Source organism: Penaeus japonicus, unplaced genomic scaffold (genome assembly GCF_977035675.1).
Source record: "Penaeus japonicus unplaced genomic scaffold, GWHDUDI00000001_assembly GWHDUDI00000024, whole genome shotgun sequence".
Taxonomy (NCBI): domain Eukaryota; kingdom Metazoa; phylum Arthropoda; class Malacostraca; order Decapoda; family Penaeidae; genus Penaeus; species Penaeus japonicus.
Window position 1 is genome coordinate 7,323,126 of NW_028234426.1, and position 20,000 is coordinate 7,343,125.

At 42.2% G+C, this 20,000-nt stretch overlaps 1 protein-coding gene across 1 annotated transcript in view; it reads left to right on the plus strand.

Annotated features, from left to right (window-relative positions):
- Positions 1-20,000, plus strand: part of LOC122246824 (interference hedgehog) — a 59,560-nt gene that overhangs the window by 11,990 nt on the left and 27,570 nt on the right. The window contains exon 2 of the mRNA XM_043005586.2: positions 19,789-19,881. Coding sequence (XP_042861520.2) covers positions 19,809-19,881 — 73 coding nt within the window. The 5' untranslated portion in view covers positions 19,789-19,808. The remainder of the gene's footprint in view (positions 1-19,788; positions 19,882-20,000) is intronic.

Genomic DNA, 20,000 nt, shown 5'->3' on the forward strand with positions numbered 1-20,000 from the left:
TTTATTTGATCGGTGTTTTATTTCAATTATTATTTTGTTTATAGTTTCGTTTCATTTTTTTTTACTCCTTTTGTATGTTTTAATGGGGAATTTCAAAGAGTTTTTTTCCCATTATTTTTTTTTCACGAGTATTCATAGCTGTGGTTTATTGTAGATGTAGATCACTGGGTTTTATAGGTATTTACTTATATTTTCCGTTTAATAGAAGCTGCAGATTAAATATGTTAAGATTAATATTTTGGTTCTGTTGCTGTTGGCAGCATTATCATACTATTACTACTACTTTTATAATCATTATTATAATTTCTGTTATTATTGTTATTAGTATTGTTGTTATTATCATTATCATTGTTATCATTATTGTTGTTGTTATTATTATTGTTATTATTATTATTATTATTGTCATCATTATTATTATTGTTATTGTTGCTGCTGTTTATATTATCATTATTATTGATTGATAATAATTGCTGTTACTATTCTTTATCACTATACTTTCCACTGCTGCGCTTGTTATCCCAATTCTGTAGCAGTGTTATACGTGTGGGTGACAATATTGCTGAAGTATTTGCAACCACACATTATCCATGACTGTGCCATCCGCACTTCCTTCACCAACGAAAGAAATGAACGAATCCAGGGAATAAACCCATGCCAGAAATACATCGACGTGACGTAAGTAACATGCCCAGAAGTGAGCGAGTCCGGATCGCCTACACGTGTCAGGTGGCATGTCAGCGGTTCAGACGGTAGGAAAGGGGCGAGGGGGGCGGGGTGGGTGGGTGGGTGGGTGGGTGGGTAGAGGTAAGGAGGCATTGCTGGGGAGGGAAGGCGGATGGGGGATGGGGGGATGGGGGGGCTAAGGAGATGGTGAGTAGGTGGAGGAGGAGGAGGGACGGTGTTGAAGGGTGGAGGGGGGATGAGGAGGGACGGTGTAGTAGGGGTGGAAGGGGGAATGGGGGTAGGGATAGGGGTAGGGATAAGGATAGGAATATAATAGGGGGGAGGGGGAATGGGGATGGGAAGGGGTAAGGGGTAGGGGGTAGGGTAGGAAGGGAAGAAGGGGATGTCAGATGGTGATGATTTATGCCACGAGAGGCACCCCGGGCACTAGATGGAGGGGAAGGGAAGGGGGGGGGGAGAGGGGGAAGGGTAGGGGAAGAAGGATTGGGTTGACAGGCAAAATAGACAGAGTGAAGAGTGAGAGAAGCATTTGAGGAAGTGTGAGTTTATGTGTGAGTGTGAGTGTGAGGGAGAGAGAGGAAGAGAGGTAGAGAGAATGGAAAGGGAAGAGTGAGCAGAAGGGAGGGAGAGAGAGAGAGAGAGAGAGAGAGAGAGAGAGAGAGAGAGAGAGAGAGAGAGAGAGAGAGAGAGAGAGAGAGAGAAGGAAAAAGAAAGAGAAACATGAAAATAGAAAACCAGGAATAATCTCCCTTTCCCCTCTCCTTCCCCCTTCCCCCTCCCTTCTCCCCCACCAGCACCATCTTTCACCGCCCCTTCCATCGTTATACAAGATGAATGGTGATGTGATTGTCCGAAGTGATACTGAGCTCCCGCTGCTCTAGATGGCCTTCCCCTCCCCTTCTCCTCTTCCTTCCCCTACCCCATCACCTCTCTCTCCCTTCTCCTTCCCCATCCCCTCTCTCTCCCCTCCCCCACTTCCTTCTCCTTCCCCATCCACTATTTCTTCCCCTTCCTTCCTCCTCCCCCTCTCCCTGCCCCTTCTCCTCTTTCTCCCCTCCCCCTTCCACTTCCTCACGTGCCAGCTACCTAAGCTCGACTGAAATCCTTTGCTTAATTGGCCTGTAAATCAGCAAGTGGCCTGTAAACAAACAATGAACCCCTAAATGAACCACTGACCTGCAAAGTAGCCACTGGCCTATTTATTAACGAATGGCTTATAAACAAGCTATTTATTAACGATATTTAAACAATCGTTTTTTAAATTGACAATTGACTTATAAACTAATGACCTGTAATTTAATTTAAGTAGCTTGAGTTAACAGTTACAGATAAACAATTAACTTTATAAACAGATAGTAAGCAGATAGACTTTATAAGATAGATATCTGACCTGTAAATTAACAAGTCTCGTAAATAAACAGTCGAGCTGTAAAATAACGCGAGAATTCCTCAAGGACATGCTTTCAGGGAGGGAGGGGGTGAGGGGGGGAGGGGGGAATAGGCTTAGGGGGAAGGAGGGAGGGTTAAGAGGATCTGTGTTCGGATTTTGTTCTTAAAGTATTTCGCTGTTTTGTTTTGTTATGACGGTCTCTGAGGTTGTTCTGGAATGTTCTGCTGCAATCTAGTGTCTATGTAGAATATGTGTTGGTCATGCAGGTCCGTGTTTTGGTATGTAAGATCACATTGCATGATTAATTTTAATGCTGTCTGACGGTATTTTATATTTATTTGGTAGGTTTGAATTTGTTTATTTATTCATCTAATGTTTTTTATCATTATTATTATTTTTATTTTTTATTATTTTTTTTACTTTACTCTATGTATAGTTCCTTAATTAATAAGCATGATTCATTTCGTTACGAAATCCCATCTCTCTCTCTCTCTCTCTCTCTCTCTCTCTCTCTCTCTCTCTCCCTTTCTCTCTCTTTCTTTCTTTCTCCCTCTCTCTTTCTCTCTCTCTCTCTCTCTCTCTCTCTCTCTCTCTCTCTCTCTCTCTCTCTCTCTCTCTCTCTCTCTCTCTCTCTCTCTCTCTCTCTCTCTCTCTCTCCCTCCCTCCCTCCCTCCCTCCCATCCTCCCTCCCTCAAAGAATTTTATGATTGAACAAATCACGCCAATCTTTGTTGTTGTTTTTTCTTCTTATTCATTCTTCAATAAAGTCACTCGATTTTTTTTCTTAAAAATTCTAAAATTGTACCATCAAAAATAGAAAGAAAATAATACACAGGGACTAATGTGAGTTCCAAATTTAGGCTCAAAATTTAGGCCTGATTTCAGGTAGCTAATTAGGAACGGCTAACACTCACTAATTTCCAGCACGACTTGGTAGTTGGGTATGCAAATCAGATGGCTAGCTCAAATAGCCAGAAGGGAGAGGGAGAGAGGGAGAGGGAGAGGGAGAGAGGGATAGAAGGATAGAAGGAGAGAGGGAGAGAGGGATAGAAGGAGAGGGGGATACAGGGAGAGAGGGATACAGGGAGAGGGAGAGGGAAGGAGAGGGAGAGGGAGAGTGAGAGGGGGAGAGAGAAAGAGGGAGAGGGAAAGAGGGAGAGTGAGAGTGAGAGAGAGAGTGAGAGAGAGAGAGAGAGAGAGAGAGAGAGAGAGAGAGAGAGAGACAGAGACAGAGATAGAGATAGAGATAGAGACAGAGATAGAGATAGAGACAGAGTGAGAGTGAGAGTAAGAAATAGAGAGGAGAAGCAGAGAGAGAGAGAGAGAGGGGGTGGGGGTTTGTGGGGAAGTAGGAAAGAGGAAAGGCCAAGATGGATTAAAAGTTCAAGGAATGGCAGTAGGGAAAAAAAAAAAAAAAAAAAAGATTTTGGCTTTATTCACACTTGGGAAACTTGGAAGAAAGGGAAGGAAAAACACAAAGAGGGAGGGATAAAGGAGAATGTAAAGAGGAAGAAGAGATTAGATATAAGAAAGAAGTAGAAAGGAACGGTTGATAAAGAAGAAGAAGAGAGAGAGAGATAGAGAGAGGTGCAATGAAGAAGTAAAAAGGGAAGTTCGATAAAGAAGAAAAGGGAAAAAGACCGATACAAGAGAAGAGGGAGAGGATAAAGAACGTAATTAAACGCGGGAAAAAATATAAAACGAAAAAAAGAAAAGAAAAAGGAGAATACTAATAGAAACAACACAAAATAGAAGAGAAAACAAAAGGAGATAAGAAGGACGACGACAGCAGCGATTATTATTATCTTTGTTGTTTTTTATATTATTTTTATTATTGTTATTATTCATTATATTATTGTTATTATGATTATTTTTTATTATCGTTGTTATTATTGATTATTGTTATTATAATTATTATTTGTATTACCGTTGTTATCTTTAATTATCAATATTGTTATTATTAAAAGTATTGTTAGAATCATCATCATCTTCATTATTATTATAATTGTCATTATGATCACCATTACTGTAATGATGATAAAGTATCAGTATAAAAGACAAGAAAGAAGACATAGGAAAATGAGAAGGAAGAGCAAGGACTGAACTTCGTTGAAGGTAAGAAATCGCAAGAAGAATTTGAGGATTTGTGAAGGGTTAAGGCCGGGATGTGTGGGAGGAACGTGGGGAGAATAAAAGGGGAGAGAGGGAGGGAGGGAGAGAAGGGGAAGAGGGAGGGAGGAAGGAGGGGGAGGGGGAGGGAGGAAGGAGGGGGAGGGGGAGGGGGAGGAGGTGGGGGGAGGGAGGGGATGAAAGGTGGAGGGGGACGGGGAGGGGAAGGAGGTGGAAGGGGAAAGGGAGGGAGGGAGGGAGAGAGAGAGGAGGGGGAGGAGGTGGGGATGGAAGGTGGAGGGGATGGATGTGGGGGAGGGAGGGAGGGAGGAGATGGAGGGCGAGGGGTGAGGGAGGGAGGGGGGAGGGAGGAGAAGGGAGGAGGAGGGGGAAGGGCGAGAGTGAGGGTGAGGGTGAGGGTGAAGAGGAGGAGGAGAAGGAAGGGGAAGGATGAGGACGAAGAAGAAGACGAAGAAGAAGAAGAAGAAGAAGAAGAAGAAGAAGAAGAAGAAGAAGAAGAAGAAGGAAAAAAAAAAGAAGAAGAAGAGGTTGGGGGCGTTGGTAAGAACAAAAATAAAATGATAATAACAAGAAAATAGTAAGAAAAATAAAATAAAGCAAGAGGACAAGAAAGAAGAAAGAAGAGGCTGAGAAAAAAAAAGAGTTAAGGAAAACCCGAAGAAAGAAAATCCGACAGGAAAAAGTCTTAGACGCTGGCATTAGGAGGAGAGACTTAAGAGCTGGGCGGAGCGAGAGGGAAGGAGAGGAGGAGGAGAAGGAGGAGAAGGAGAAGGAGAGGGAAATGGGTGTGGAATAGGAAAGTTGGAGGAAGGGAAGAGGGAGAAATGGGAAGGGGATTATACATTTATGTATACACACACACACGCACACGCATATGCACGCACGCACACGCACACACACACACACACACACACACACACACACACACACACACACACACACACACACACACACACACACACACACACACACACACACACACACACAGAAAGAAAAAAGAAAGAAAGAAAGAAAGAAGAAAAAAAGAAGAGGCAAAGAAAGAAAGAAAGAAAGAAAAAAAACAGAACGTTAGAGGTTAAGAACAGTCGCAAAGGATAGACGAAAGAAGGAGAAGAAAAAGTTACGATAACTGGTAATTTATCAGAATGCGATAAAGCCAAGAACCAGAACTAAACCAGAACAGAAAATTGGAATGAAAGATTACAAGAAGTGAAGAAAGGAGAATTATTGAATTTATTGAATCTTATTGTGTTGAATTTTTGGCATGATGGTTATAATGCCAATGGTAATATTCCATGGTTGTTATGGTAGTAGCAATGGTCAGCATGACTTATTTTTCATGGTGGTGATAATGGTAGTAGTGATAAGAATTAACGTTGGTTATTTTTGAAAGTTTATAATAGTAGTGACAGTAATTAACATGAATTATCTTAGTGGCAGTCATCAATATTGATTCGTTTTAATGAGGATAATGATAGTGGCAGTAATTAACATCCCTCCCTCCTTCTCTCACGGCCTCCCTCCCTGCCTCTCCTCCCTCCTCTATCTTCCTCTCTATCCCCCCTCTCCCTCCCTCCTTCCCCCCTCTTCCTCCCTCATACTACCCTTTACCTCCCTCCTTCTCCCCCTCTCCCTCCCCCTCTCCCCTTTCCTTCCTTCACCCTCCCTCTCGCTCTCTCCCGGTATTAAAAAAGATAATGTACACCCCGGCAGGATGCAGGTTCTCTCTCTCTTTCTCTCTCTCTCACTCTCTCTCTCTCTCTCTCTCTCTCTCTCTCTCTCTCTCTCTCTCTCTCTCTCTCTCTCTCTCTCTCTCTCTCTCCCCTCCCTCTCTCCCCCCTCCCTCCCTCCCTCTTCCCCTCTCCCTCTCGTTCTCTCTCTCCCCTCCCTCCCTCCCTCTCCCTCCTTCCCTCCATCCCTACCTCTCCCTCCATCCATCCCTCCCTCTCCCTCCCTCCCTCTCCCTCCCTTTCCCCCTCTCCCCCCCTCTTTCTCTCTCCTTGGCATGTCGACCTGCAAGAGCGCTCCGAATAAGTATGCCTTTGCAGATGATGGATTGCAGGTCCGTCCTACCACAGTGTCCTTTCTCCTTTGCTCCGCAGAGAAGGAATGATGAGAGGAAGGATGGTGGTGATAACGGGGGTAAGAAGAGGGAGAGTGGTGATCGTAATAAGGAGGAGGAGGAGGGGGAGGTGGAGGTGGAGGTGGAGGTGGAGGTGGAGGTGGAGGTGGAGGTGGAGGTGGAGGTAGAGGTAGAGGTAGAGGTAGAGGTAGAGGTGGAGGTGGAGGTGGAGGAGGAGGAGGAGGAGGAGGAGGAGGAGGAGGAGAAGGAGGAGGAGAATATTTGATGGTTATGATGATGCTGATGATGGTGATAATTTTGATAATGGTGATGGTTGTAGTTTTGATGATGGTGATGATTATGATGTTGATAATAATGATTGTGATGTTGATAATGATGATAGTAATGTTGATAATGATGATGATAGTGATATTGATGATAAGAATGATAGTAATGTAAGTAATGATAATCATATTGATAATGATAGTAACTACAATAATGTTAATGATGATAGTAATGATAGCATTAATGATAATGATTGTAATGATAATTATGATACTAACGACTATGATAATGATATTCTCTTCTCAAGGCCAGAGAAAAGCTAAAGTTAATGAAACTATTGATGACGCTAATGATGATAAATATGGTATCGATATAAAATATGAGAATGATAATGATAAAGATGAACAGGATGTTGGTAATTATTATTATTTTTTTTTTGTATTAATGTATTTTTTACTATATGTTTTTTTTTATTATTTGTTCTTATTTTCTTTTTCATGGTCTCCATTTTTTCTTCCTTCTACTATTTCTACTATTTTTCATCTCATTCTCCTCTTCCTCCTCCTCCACTTCCACCTCCATCTCCACCACCACCTCCTCCTCCACCTCTCCCAACACCACCTCCTCCTCCTCCTCTTCCTTAAGGGTCAGTTTCTCCAAATTCTCCTACCTCCCTCCCTTCACTCCTCCCCCTCCCCCCTACACCCCCACCCCCTTCCTTCCCTCCCTCCCCCCTACACCCCTTCCCCATTCCCTCCCTCACTCCTCCCTTCCCCCACCCTCACCACACCCCCCTTCCCTCCCCCTTACACCCCCCTTCCCTCCTTCACCCCCCTTCCCTCCTTCACCCCCTCCCTCACCCCGGTGACAATGAGATAAAGTCCTTATACACAAGAAACTCGTTACCTGTATCTTGCTCCCTGATCATAAAGAGCTTCAGCGGCCGCTTGTCTCGCTTTGACTCCTTTATTACAACACACTCGGGAAAAGTGCGGTGTGGAGTCTTTGAGTTTGATTTTTTTTATTGTTTATTTTTTTTTTTTAGTTTTAGTTTTATTTATTTTTATTTTTTTGAGTTTTTTATTTTTTTATGTTTTTTTAGTGTTTATTTATTTATTTATTTTTTTTTTTTTAGTTTTTTTTGATTTTTTGATGTTTTTTGGGGAAAATGGTTTTGATTTTTTTTTTACTTATTTTTTGTTTATAGGTTATTGTTATTAGTGTATATTGTGTGTTTGTGTTTGTGTGTGTTGGGGGGGGGGAAGGAGTAATTTTTGTTGTATAATGTAAGAGGTTATTTTTTATTCTTATATTAAAGTCTGTATTTTTTTTCAGGTTAATTAGTATTTCTTTATATGTATATATATATATATATATATATATATATATATATATATATATATATATACACACATATATACATATATACATATATATGTATATATATGCATATATATAATATATATATATATATATTTAAATGTATATAAGTCTATTTATATATATATATATATATATATATATATATATATATATATGTATATGCACATACACACACAACACACACACCACACACAACACACACAATAAACACAACACACACACACCACACACAACACACACATATTATACATATACACATTATACATGCATATATTATGTTTTTATATATATATATATATATATATATATATATATATATATATATGTGTGTGTGTGTGTGTGTGTGTGTGTGTGTGTGTGTGTATGTATGTATGTATGTATGTATTTATCTATTTATTAATATACCCGGAGATACACACACAAACATGTATATGTATGTGTGTCTTTGCGTGTGTATGTTTGTGTGTATGCATATAGATATTTTTTTCTTTGTTTTTTTCTTTCTCTTTCTTTTGATATTAACCTACATTCCTGTATAAGTGTATATATGGCTCGTCCTTTTCCACTGGACCGTAACCCATCCCCGTCGCTGGCCCATCTCCCTCTGTAATAAAAGCTTTTAGAAATGGTAGTTATCGCTACTCAATTTACATAGCCGTTCTTACCCAATAAACCCCATCATGTATATTACTCCTTCTCCCTTTTTTATTTTATTTTTTTCATTTTTATTTTTTAATAAAGATCGAAAGTGCGAAGAGGTAGTAGAAACTTGTTATATAAAGATGTTCGTTACTTTTTTTTTTGGAATTTGAAGTTCAGTATCTTGCTGTGTGTGTTCGTACAAGACGTATCTTCTCTTTTCAATCTTTCTTTCTTTTTTTATTCTTTATATATATATATATATATATATATATATATATATATATATATATATATATATATATATATAAATATATATCCCACGCTGGTTTGTGTGACAGGACGCCATTTCTCTAATAAGGCTCACGTGCAAATAGATCATTGCTGGAGGTTAGAATGGCCCTACACGGCGGTTGTAAAACGAGTCTCCCAATGTTTGTTTACATTCCACAATGGCGGCGGGGGATTGGTCACCGCAGGCGTTAAAAAAAGAAAAAAAGAAAAAGAAAAACTAGTAGAGATAGCCTCTGGAAACATATAATTAGCCTCCGCACATATATAGCAAAGTGTTAACGAGGTATAGAGTCGAGGTAATTAGATCTGTCGCTAATATCAGTTCGCGTATAATGAGATCTCTCTTGAACTTATTTGCTCCGAGTGTAGTTAAAGTCGGTATGGTGTGGATGGAGATGTTTGTACTGTAGGGAGGGTGATTGTTTCAGGAGGGGGTGGGGGGGGCTATTGCAAATCGCACGCCGATTTTCTGATTTATAGTATGATGTTTATGAATATTTGTCTTCGGAAGGGTATTTCTGAAGAAGTGTTGCGCAAGCTCGTGCAGTTTCTAGTATGATGCCTGTGGTATTTTTGGCGTTTGTAATGATGTCTATGAAAACTTGGAGTTCTCGGTAATGTTTATGAAAATCGGATTTCCTCTTAATGTTTACGAGAATTGGAAAGACTCAACGTGTGGTTTTGGTGGGGAATTATTGCACTGGCGAGATGATGGGACTCGATTCTTTTAAATGAGATTGCAAAACAGAAAAGAGAAAAAGAAAGAAAATAGATGTGTGTGTGTGAGAGAGAGAGAGTGTGTGTGTGTGTGTGTAAGAGAGAGAGTAACAAGAGAAGAAATATAACGAAATAGTTGGAGAGAACCCCTCTCCCCCCATCCCTCCCCCTCCTTTTTTCCAACCGTCACAACGTACGTAAGAACGATATCTTGATTATAGTTATTATTCCAAAATAAATAGAAACAAAACCACTAGATTATCACGAGGTTTATACTTAAGAAGATTAGATGCTCGGAGCAGATCTTATCAGCTGACGTTGCAGGTTGACCTCGTTCAATTGCATACATGACACGCGGATGTTGCAGAAGGCCAAGAATGGATTGCTGCTTCCATCAAAGAGGGGAAAATGTTTTTTTGTTTTTGTTTTTGTTTATTCAGGCAGCTCTGACGTGTCTTTATTGGCACGATTGTGAAAGCTTTGTAGAAAGGAGGATTTTTTTCAGGACTTTGTATATTTATTATTTTTTTAATATCGTCATTTTTCGTTTTTACATATTTCTCATGAGAGAGAGAGAGAGAGAGAGAGAGAGAGAGAGAGAGAGAGAGAGAGAGAGAGAGAGAGAGAGAGAGAGAGAGAGAGAGAACGAGGTATCACTAACCACCAACCTATTTTTTTTTTTTTACTTGTGGTTGTCGGAAACGCCTTCCAGTCGATGCACTCTTAATGTTATTATTTTATATTGCATTGCAACGTCTGGTTCTGTCCTCCAGATAAACTAGCAATGAAATTTGAACGTCATTGAAGGCTGATGATGTGGACAGAAGCCATGATACTGGTATATAAACGAATCAAAGGAAGGGCTTGTTATTATATAGCCGGCGGCGGTGTTCGGCGAATAAAATCTACGGGTTTCAACACCCTCATGTGACCTCCACAAAAATAATCAACTTGTTGGTAATGATATTTCACTTGATATATGGCATGTAAGGTGGTGTGTAGAGGAAAGTATAATTTATTGCACACACACACACACACACACACACACACACACACACACACACACACACACACACACACACACACACACACACACACACACATACACATACACACAGTTATAGAAAAATAAGTAGATAGTGATACTTTTAATGATGATAATAGCCAATGTCCTAGTTCGTGTTCCTCGCAAAAAGATATTACAGCAAAAAGTTACGAAAGATCGAATATAGCGTAGAGAGAGAGAGAGAGAGGGAGAGAGAGAGAGAGAGAGAGAGAGAGAGAGAGAGAGAGAGAGAGAGAGAGAGAGAGAGAGAGAGAAAAGAGAGATGAGAGAGAGAATCAAGATCGTTCGAGATAAGGGCGTGCTCGATCAGGACATACCGCACGGGGGCGGCTTTAAACACACCTACCTATAAGGGGCGTGACCAAGGGCTTAGACATACCTCCGAGGGGCGTGAGAGAGGGCTTTGCAACCGGCGGGAAGGGCGCGAGAGGCCAGCGAAGGCGTGCGTGGGCGTGAGCGTGGGCGGCTTTGGTGTCGGCGAGCTCCTTTGACTCGAGGGAAAGAACGGCTGACGAACCCCGCTAAAAGCCTCCGCCATTTGCATACCCGCCCCGGCTTAGCGCGACGGGGAGCCGATCCCAAGGCGCGGGCGTGGGCGTGGGCGGCCTTTTAGGTATGGGCGGGCGGCGGCCGGCAGCAGGGAGGCTGGCCGAGGGAGGGCCTTGTCGTCAGCCCCCGTCAGCTGTCTGTCAGCTCAGTCGCCGCTGCCCGCCTTTATTTCCATTCCGTTTTTGTTTGTGTTTGTTTTCTCTGTTTCTTGTTTTGTTTTGTTGAGTGATCTTGTGATTTGATCGTCATCTCCCTATTATTTCTATCACCCTTTTCTTGTGAGTGAAATGTTTTGCACGCGGTTGGCTGATGATTCTGCCAAGCGCCGAGTGGTCAGAGTTCCATTAGAGGGAGACGGATGTGAAGAGATAACAATAGTGACGATGTAAGGCTGCAAGCGCTCTCGCAAGAAGGAAAAATTGCTTTTAACTTCTTTCACACGCACATGCACACGCACACGCACACGTACATACACACACATACACACACACACACACTAATAGATAAATAGACTTATGATAAGAATACTTATAATGATGAGGATCATATCAGTGATAGTGATAACAATAACAATACTGATAACAATGATACCAATCTTAAGAACAACAAACAACAACAGTAATAATGATAACGATATGATAATGATATTAATGATAATGATGATAATGATGGTGATGATGATAATTATAATGATAATTATAATTATAACAATAAAAATAATAGTAATAATAATAATAATAATGATAATAAAAATAGTAATAATGATAATGGTAAAAATAATAACAATAATGATAATGGTAATGATGATAATAATGATAACAATAAATATAATGATAATGATGATAATTATAGTAATAGTAATAGCAAAAAAACTAATATAATCACCTCCATCAACATAATTTTAACAATAGTAATAACGGTGCCAAGAGTACCAGACATACTTCGCGTGTCATGGGAGAGTTGTCAAGCCAGGATACATGAGTGACCCTTGGCATCTGAGGAGATCGGTCGTTGCACCTGTCATGTGCACCTGTCGCTCATGTGTGTGTGTGTGTATGTGGGAGGAGGGAGGTTGAGGGTGTGTGTGTGTGTGTGTGTGTGTGTGTGTTAGAGAGTGCTATGTGTATATCGATATGTGTTTGTGTGTTTTCGTATTTTTGTGTCTGGTTGTGTATATGTCGCATATGTATGTATATATATATATATATACACATACATACACGCACACACACACACACACACACACACACACACACACACACACACACAAACACACACACACACATATATATTTATGTATATGTACGTACGTATGTATTTTGTGTGTTTTTATTTTGTTTGCGTATATGTACCCCGTACATGCAAGCGCAACTAAATGGCTGATTTGCCATTTTTGCAACCTGGTGAAAGGCGTGGATTGCAGTATTTTTGTTGTCAAGAATATTGGATTGCTGGGGAAGAAGAAGAAAAATAAAGATAGGAAACAGAAGAGAGAAGGCATGGCCGTAATAACAGGCCAGACAAATAAAGGAAAAGAAAGAAAAAGTCAGTAGCAACAACGAGCAGAATGTGCCTGTTACCTCCAAAAAAAAAAAGAAAGAAAGAAAAAAAAAGTTATTTATTATTATTGATATTTTATTTTTCGTTTGGGGAATGATGTTTTTTCTTCACTGTTGTTGTTTTAAGACGAAACAAACTTAGAGTTTATTTTTGTATTTTGTTTTATTCATCTTCGAGTTTAGTTATTTATTTATGGAATTTATTTATCATTCTTAGATTTTATTGGTTTTATTTATATATTGTATTTATTCATCTTAGAGTTTAGTTATTTATTTACATATTCTATTTATCAATCTTAGATTTTATTTATTTTATTTCTACACTGTATTTATTCATCTTAGAGCTTAAATATTTATTTATGTTTTTTTTTTATTTACCTTATACCGGCGCAAGAAAAATAATTCCTCGTTTTTCAAATAGCTTGGCTCGTCTTGAAAGCATTTCCTCCCAGCGAAGGTAATGATAACCTGCATTGCTCCAGGAGAGAAGGGGAATTGAGGATGAAGAATAAGGAGGATTAGGGAAAAAAATAGGAAGATAAGGATGTGTTTTAGTATGAAAAAAACAAAAACAAAAACGTAAAGGTGGAAGAAAAGAAAAAGAAGAAATGGAAAAGACATATATTAAAAAAACGAGAGGATAAGAATGAAAAAGAAAGAACGAAGTGCATAGATAACACGTAAAGAATATAAAATAGGAACAGATAAAAAACAAAAAGAAGAGAGAGGGAGAGAGAAAGAAAGAAAGAGAAATAGAGAGAGAAAGAGAGAGAGAGAGAAAGAGAGAGAGAGAGAAATAGCGAGAGAGAGAGAGAGAGAGAGAGAGAGAGAGAGAGAATAAAAGACCACCCCCCAAAAAAAAAAAAAAAAAAAAAAAAGCACAACACATAATAGTCCTTTAGAGGAACCGATTTTCCAAGGTTGGCAGAGCGGCGGCGGCGGCGGTCGAGGCAAAGAGCTTATCACAGGACGAGAAAAAGAGTCTCATTATCAACGTGGCGAGAATAGAATGAGGAGCGTGAAGAGAGAGAAGAAGAGGGGGTGGAGGGTTGTAATGGAGAGGGGGTCAAGAAGGGGAGGGAGGAGGAGAGAGGGAAGGAGGAGGAGTGGAGGAAGAGGGAGAAGGAGGAGTGTAATAGAGAGGAGGAAGAGGGAGGAGGAGAGAGGGGAGGAAGAGGGAAAAGGAGGAGGGGTGGAGGGGTGTAATAGAGAGGAGGAGAGAGGGGAGGAAGAGGGAGGAGGAGAGAGGGGAGGAGGAGAGGGGTGGAGGAAGAGGGAGGAGGAGAGAGGGAAGGGGTTGGGGAGGGGAAGGGGAAAGAGAGTGAGAGTGAGAGGGTGAGAGAAGGAAAGAAAAGAAAGAAAGAAAGAATAAAATGAGAGGGGAAAGGATGGAGGGAGAGCATGCTCGGAGAGAAGAGAGGAAGGGAGGGAGGAAGAATGAGAAAGAGGGAAGAAACAGGGGGGGAGTAGAGGGGAGGGAAAGAAGGGAGGGAGACTAAGAAAGAAAGGGCGAAACGAGGAAAAGGAAGATAAGGAAGGAGAGAGGGAGAGCTTTCAAGAAGGATGATAGAATGATAGAAGAAGAGAAGGAGAAAGAGAGAAGAAGGGAAGGAAGAGAGAGAAGGGAAGGAGGAGAGAGAAGGAGAAAGAGAGAAGAAGGGAAAGGGGAGAGAGAAGGAGAAAGATATAAGAAGGGAAACAGAAAAGGAGAAGGAGACGGAATATGATGGAAAGAGAATGAAAAGGAGTAGAAGGAGAAAATAAAGAAAAACGGAAGAAAGCACAAGGGAGAGGGAGGGTGGGAGGGTGGGAAGGAGGGAGGGAGAGGGGGAGAGAGGGGGAGAGGGAGAGGGAGAGGGAGAGGGAGGGAGGGAGGGAGGGAGGGAGGGAGGGAGGGAGGGAGAGAGAGAGGAGGAGGGGGGGAGGGAGGGGGGGGGGGAGGGAGAGAGAGAGAGAGAGAGAGAGAGAGAGAGAGAGAGAGAGAGAGAGAGAGAGAGAGAGAGAGAGAGAGTGAACAAGAAAGATTAGAGAAGGGAAGAAGGGAGAACGTGAAAGATGGAGGATAACGCCGATGAGGAGAGGAAGAGAAGAGAGAAGAGAGAGATAATGTGGAAAAAGGATGAGAGAATGGGGAGAGAAGCAGAGAAGGAGAATTTATAAGAAAGATAGGAAAATGAGAAGAGTGAGTGAGTGTGTGAGTGAGTGTGCGAGTGAGTAAGTAAGTGAGTGAGTGAAAATAAGGAGAGTGTACAATAAGGATGAGAAGAGAAAGAGGAATGACGATAAAAATGGAGAGAAAGAAAATTGTAAAGAATAATGGGTGAATTGAGTGGATGGCGTTAAGGCGACAGTGAAAGAAAGAAAGGAAGGAGAAAGGGAGAAAATGAGGAAGAGAAAAGGAAGAGGAGAAAGAGAGAGATGAAGACGATAAAGAAAAAGAAAAAAACAAAAGAGGGTAAATAAAGGGTAGAAGAAAAACGGAATGAGGAAGACAAGAAAAACGAAAAAGAGAGAAGAAGGAAAACGAAAAGAATGAGAGAGGGAAACAAGGGTCGATAAAAGGGAAGAAAGAAGAGAAAGAACACAAAGGAAAAAAAGAAAGAAAAAAAGTGAAAATAAAAGAGAACAGAAAATTGGAAGAGGGAAGAGGGAGGATAAAGAGAAAAAGGAGAAGAAAAAGAAGAATGAAGAAAGACAAAAAATACGAAGCAAGAAAAATTGAGGGACAGTGAGAAGACAAAGAAAAAAAAGCAAAAAGGGAAAGAGAAGAGGATAGAAAAGTAGAAAAGAAAAAAAGAAAAAGAGAACGAAGAAAAGAAAAAAGAAGAGAAGAGAAGATAATAAACCTCCCTTCGTCAGACGAGAGGGAAAAAAAACAAAAAAACATGGGCGAAGAATGCAATAGCATCAACATGAATGCAGAGGTTGCAAGTTGCATTGTCAATAGATACACCGAAATCCTAAAAGGTATAAGAAGCAACGGTGCAATGACCGCAACCGGCGCTTATTATTGCAGTTCATGCGCAATGAATATATAAGTGATGTAGAGATATAAAGAGTAAAGCGGAAGAAAATAAAAAGGTATAAATGAGATATGAATAAAATGTTTATAAAAAGGAAGAAGCAAATAAATGAATAGATAAAGAAATGCAAAAGCAAACAACCGAACGAACCCAAATATTTAATAAATCTAAAAAATAATTCACCCCTTTCTCCCACGCACCAAAATTACCCTCGTTTTGAGCAAATTAATGACACTCCTTCGCCCAAATAGGGGTGGGGTAGCCTGGAGGGGGGGTATGGGGGGGAGTTACGGATGTATGTTGATTAATTATCGTGATTATCAATGACAGGAATTTGCTCTAGGGCATGAGCCTGGGTTGGGTACGGGGCGAGAGAGAGAGAGGGGAGGAGGGAAGGAGAGAGAGAGAGGGGGGAGGAGAGAGAGAGGGGGGGAAGGAGAGAGAGAGAGAGGAGGGGGGGGAGGTGTTGTTGGTGTGCCGGTTATAATGAGGATAATGATAATGATGAGCATGATAATGAGGACCGATTTATAATGATGGTGAGAATGAGAATGTGAATTGTAAAGTTAATGATAATTAATACATGGTAATAGGAATAGTAGTAGTAATAATAATAGCGATGTTGGTGAGGATAATGATAAAGACAGTAATATAGATACTTGAGGTTAATTGGAATGTTATTACTATAACGGCCAATGGTCAGTAGGCAATTTAATTAAATTAATGGCATGTCATACAAATTGTAAATATATTTTCAATTTATTAATTAATTCATTCATTTATTTAACCAAGGTCAATTGAAAGAATACGAAATTCCTATCATAATTTAAAGTCAGATTTACATCCAGTGGATAGTGTAGTCTAGATTTTGTTGTTGATCCTCCTCTCTCTCTCTCTCTCTAGCTCTCTCTCTCTCTCTCTCTCTCTCTCTCTCTCTCTCTCTCTCTCTCTCTCTCCCTCTCTCTTCTTCTCTCTCTTTCTCCTCTTTTCTCCCTCTCTCTCTCTCCCCTTCCCCTCTCTCCCTCCCCTTCCCCCCCTCTGTTAATTCTCTCCCCCATACCTTATCCCCCTCTCCCTCCTTCTCTTATCTCTCTCCCTCTCCCCCTTCCCCCTCTAACCCTCTCTCTCTCTCTCTCCTTTCCCTCTCCCCCTTCCCCCCTCTCTCCCGCTCATCCATCCCCCTCCCACACTCTCACTCTCTCCCCTGTGACCCTCTTGTTTCCCCTTCCCCCCTCTTCCTCTCCCCCATCCCCCTCTAACCCTCTCCCCCTTCCCCCCCTCTCCCTGCATCCTCCTCGTCTCCCTCTCTCCCTCTCCCCCCTCCCTCTCCCACCCCCCACCCCCCCTCTACTCCCCCCTACCCCCCCAACCCCACCACACCCCCCCCCTCCTCCCTCTTCCCCATCCCCCCCCGCCTCCCTCTCCCCCCCTTCCCCCCTTTTCCCCCCCTCTATATAGCCGCTTCTGGCTCCTAACCCCTCTCCCATGGTAATGAATGGGTTATTGAGAATGAATGGGTTATGGTATCTCCAAGACAAGCGTGGAGGATTGAAGGGCAACCATTGCAAAGCAGCGGACTGAGAGCAATGGGGGATCAGAACCATTAATGATTGGGAACGGGGAACTTCGCTCGTTGTTTGGGAGGGTAAGGGGGGCGGCAGGTAGGGAGGAGGGGGGAAGCTAGGGAGGAGGGAAGGTGGGAAGGTGAGGGGGCGAGTGGGGAAGGAGGATGGGGATAGGGTTGGGAGGAGTTTTAGATATGCTAGGTGTCTTCACCCATTTTATTTCCTTGTGTTTCACCTTCCCCCTTCATTCATCCCTGCTCTCTAGCCCTATTTTGACCCTTCCTACCGCCATCCCTTCTGTCCCCCCCTTCATTCTTGCCTACTCTACCCCCACCCCACTCCCCACACTACCCACCCCTAAATCCGCACCCACCCACCCTTTCCTCTTCTCTCTTCCTCAATCTTCTCTCTTCCCTCCGCCTCACCCTTTTCCTTTATTTTTCTCACCTTTCCCTCTTCCCTCCTCCTCACCCTTCCCTCCTCTTCATCCTTCCCTCATCCCTTCTCCTCACCCTTTCCTCTTCCTCACCTTTCCCTCTTCCTCATCCCTCCCTCTTCCCTCCTCCTCATTCTTCCCCCGTTCCTCCCCCTCATTCTTCCCTCTTTCTTCCTCCCTCCTCACCTATCCGCCCATTCCCATCCCCAAAAACATTTCCCAAAAGCTAATTACACCCCACATCACAACCACAATCCTTCATCCCCCCCATCACATCCTCCCACACCATCCAACACTACCACCTCCCTTGATGTTCCCTCCCTCCGAACCACTCTCCCAACAATCCTACTGTCATCACAACCCAACCCACCACAACCCAATTCCCTAACTCACTTCCCCCCCCCTCCTAATTCCCACCCATTAACCCAGCCGTCCCACACCCCCATGTGCCATGCCTTATCCTTAACCTTCCCCCCTCCCCCCTCCTCACTCATACCCCCCATTCCCCCCAATGTCTTGGAAAGAGATGCTGCATAAAGTGTTTCTGAATCTGACAACTCTTTTGTGAGATCCGGCGAGGGGGGAGGGGGAGAGGGGGGATGGAGGGGGTACGGGAGGATTACGCTCTTTTACGGATATTTGTGTGTGTGTGTATGTGTGTGTGTGTGTGTGTGTGTGTGTGTGTGTGTGTGTGTGTGTGTGTGTGTGTGTGTGTGTGTGTGTGTGTGTGTGTGTGTGTGTGTGTGTCTGTGTGTCTGTGTGTCTCGGGAGAGCTGTGGCCCTCTTGAGCTGCATTAGAATATGGCGACGCTTTGCACTGCTCACATGTTCGCGGGCAATAACACCCAAAACGAAAACGCATATGAATACATTGAACGGCCTTAAATGTACGTCATTAAGGTATGCCTTCTTGGGTGTTGTACTGATTACACACTCACACGCACGCACGCACACTCACGTTCATACTCATACTCATACTTACACACATTCACTCACACTAACACTTAACACTCTACCCCCTCACTCTATCTATCTATATCTATCTCTATCTATCTATCTATCTATCTATCTATCTATCTATCTATGTATCTCTATCTCTCTCTATATATTTATCTATCTATCTGTCTGTCTATCTATCTATCTATATATATATGTGTGTGTGTGCGTGTGTGTGTGTTAGGGGCTAGTGTTGTGTTTGTTTGTGTGTGTGTGGACTTGCCCCTCTGCTGTGTTGTCGTTGTGTGTGTGTGTGTGTGTGTGTGTGTGTGTGTGTGTGTGTGTGTGTGTGTGTGTGTGTGTGTGTGTGTGTATGTGTGTGTGTGTATTTGTATGTTTGTACGTATGTATAAGGTGTATATATGCACATTTTTTTTCACTTCGGGTATATATTTATTCATGATCAGAATGTTCACGATTTCCATTGTTACTAACTGGACATCATCCGCTCAGGTGTTTATGAGAAAGTGTACGAAAGTGCTTCTTGACGTCATCCGGAACACTTCACCTTGAGTAACTAGAGAAGAGAGACAGCTGCCCCGTTGCTTCTTATGTATAATTGAGAGGGAGAGGGGGAGATGGGAAGAGAGAGAGGGGGGAGGAAGGGGGAGAAAGGGGCGAGGCTGAGCAGAGAGGGAGAGGAGAGAGAGTGAGGAGAGAGAAGGGGAGGGGAGGGGGGGAGAGGGGAGGGGGTTGGGGGATGGGGAGGGCGAGAGGAGAAAGCTAGAGTTTGAGTATTTGATAGAGGGGGAGAGTAGAGTTACTGTTAAGTTAGAGTAGAGAGAGTTATAGTAGATTGTAGAGTAGAGGTATAGTGGATGAGGCGAGGAAGAGGAGAGGAGAGGAGAGGAAAAGAGAGATGTGATAGAGAGAGATAGGGATAGATAGATAACCGTCATCATCATCATCATTAATTATTCTTATCATCATTATCATTATTATTATCATATTTTGGTCAGAAATATACACTAGAATATAATAACAACCTTCCTTTTTTCCCGTTTTTCCAGGTGCCAGTCGAGTGCCAAAAATGGGGCTCCCGAGAGGCCCTGCGGTGCTCCTGACGATGGCGGCGACGATGGCACTGGTGAAGGCCGTTACGGGTGAGTGGCACACAAGTGCACAGAAATACACTAATAATGATTCAAGCAAACATACACACTCACACATAAATGCAGATTAAAGGAGCCATAAGTCTTCTGATAGACCCCCTCACACAATC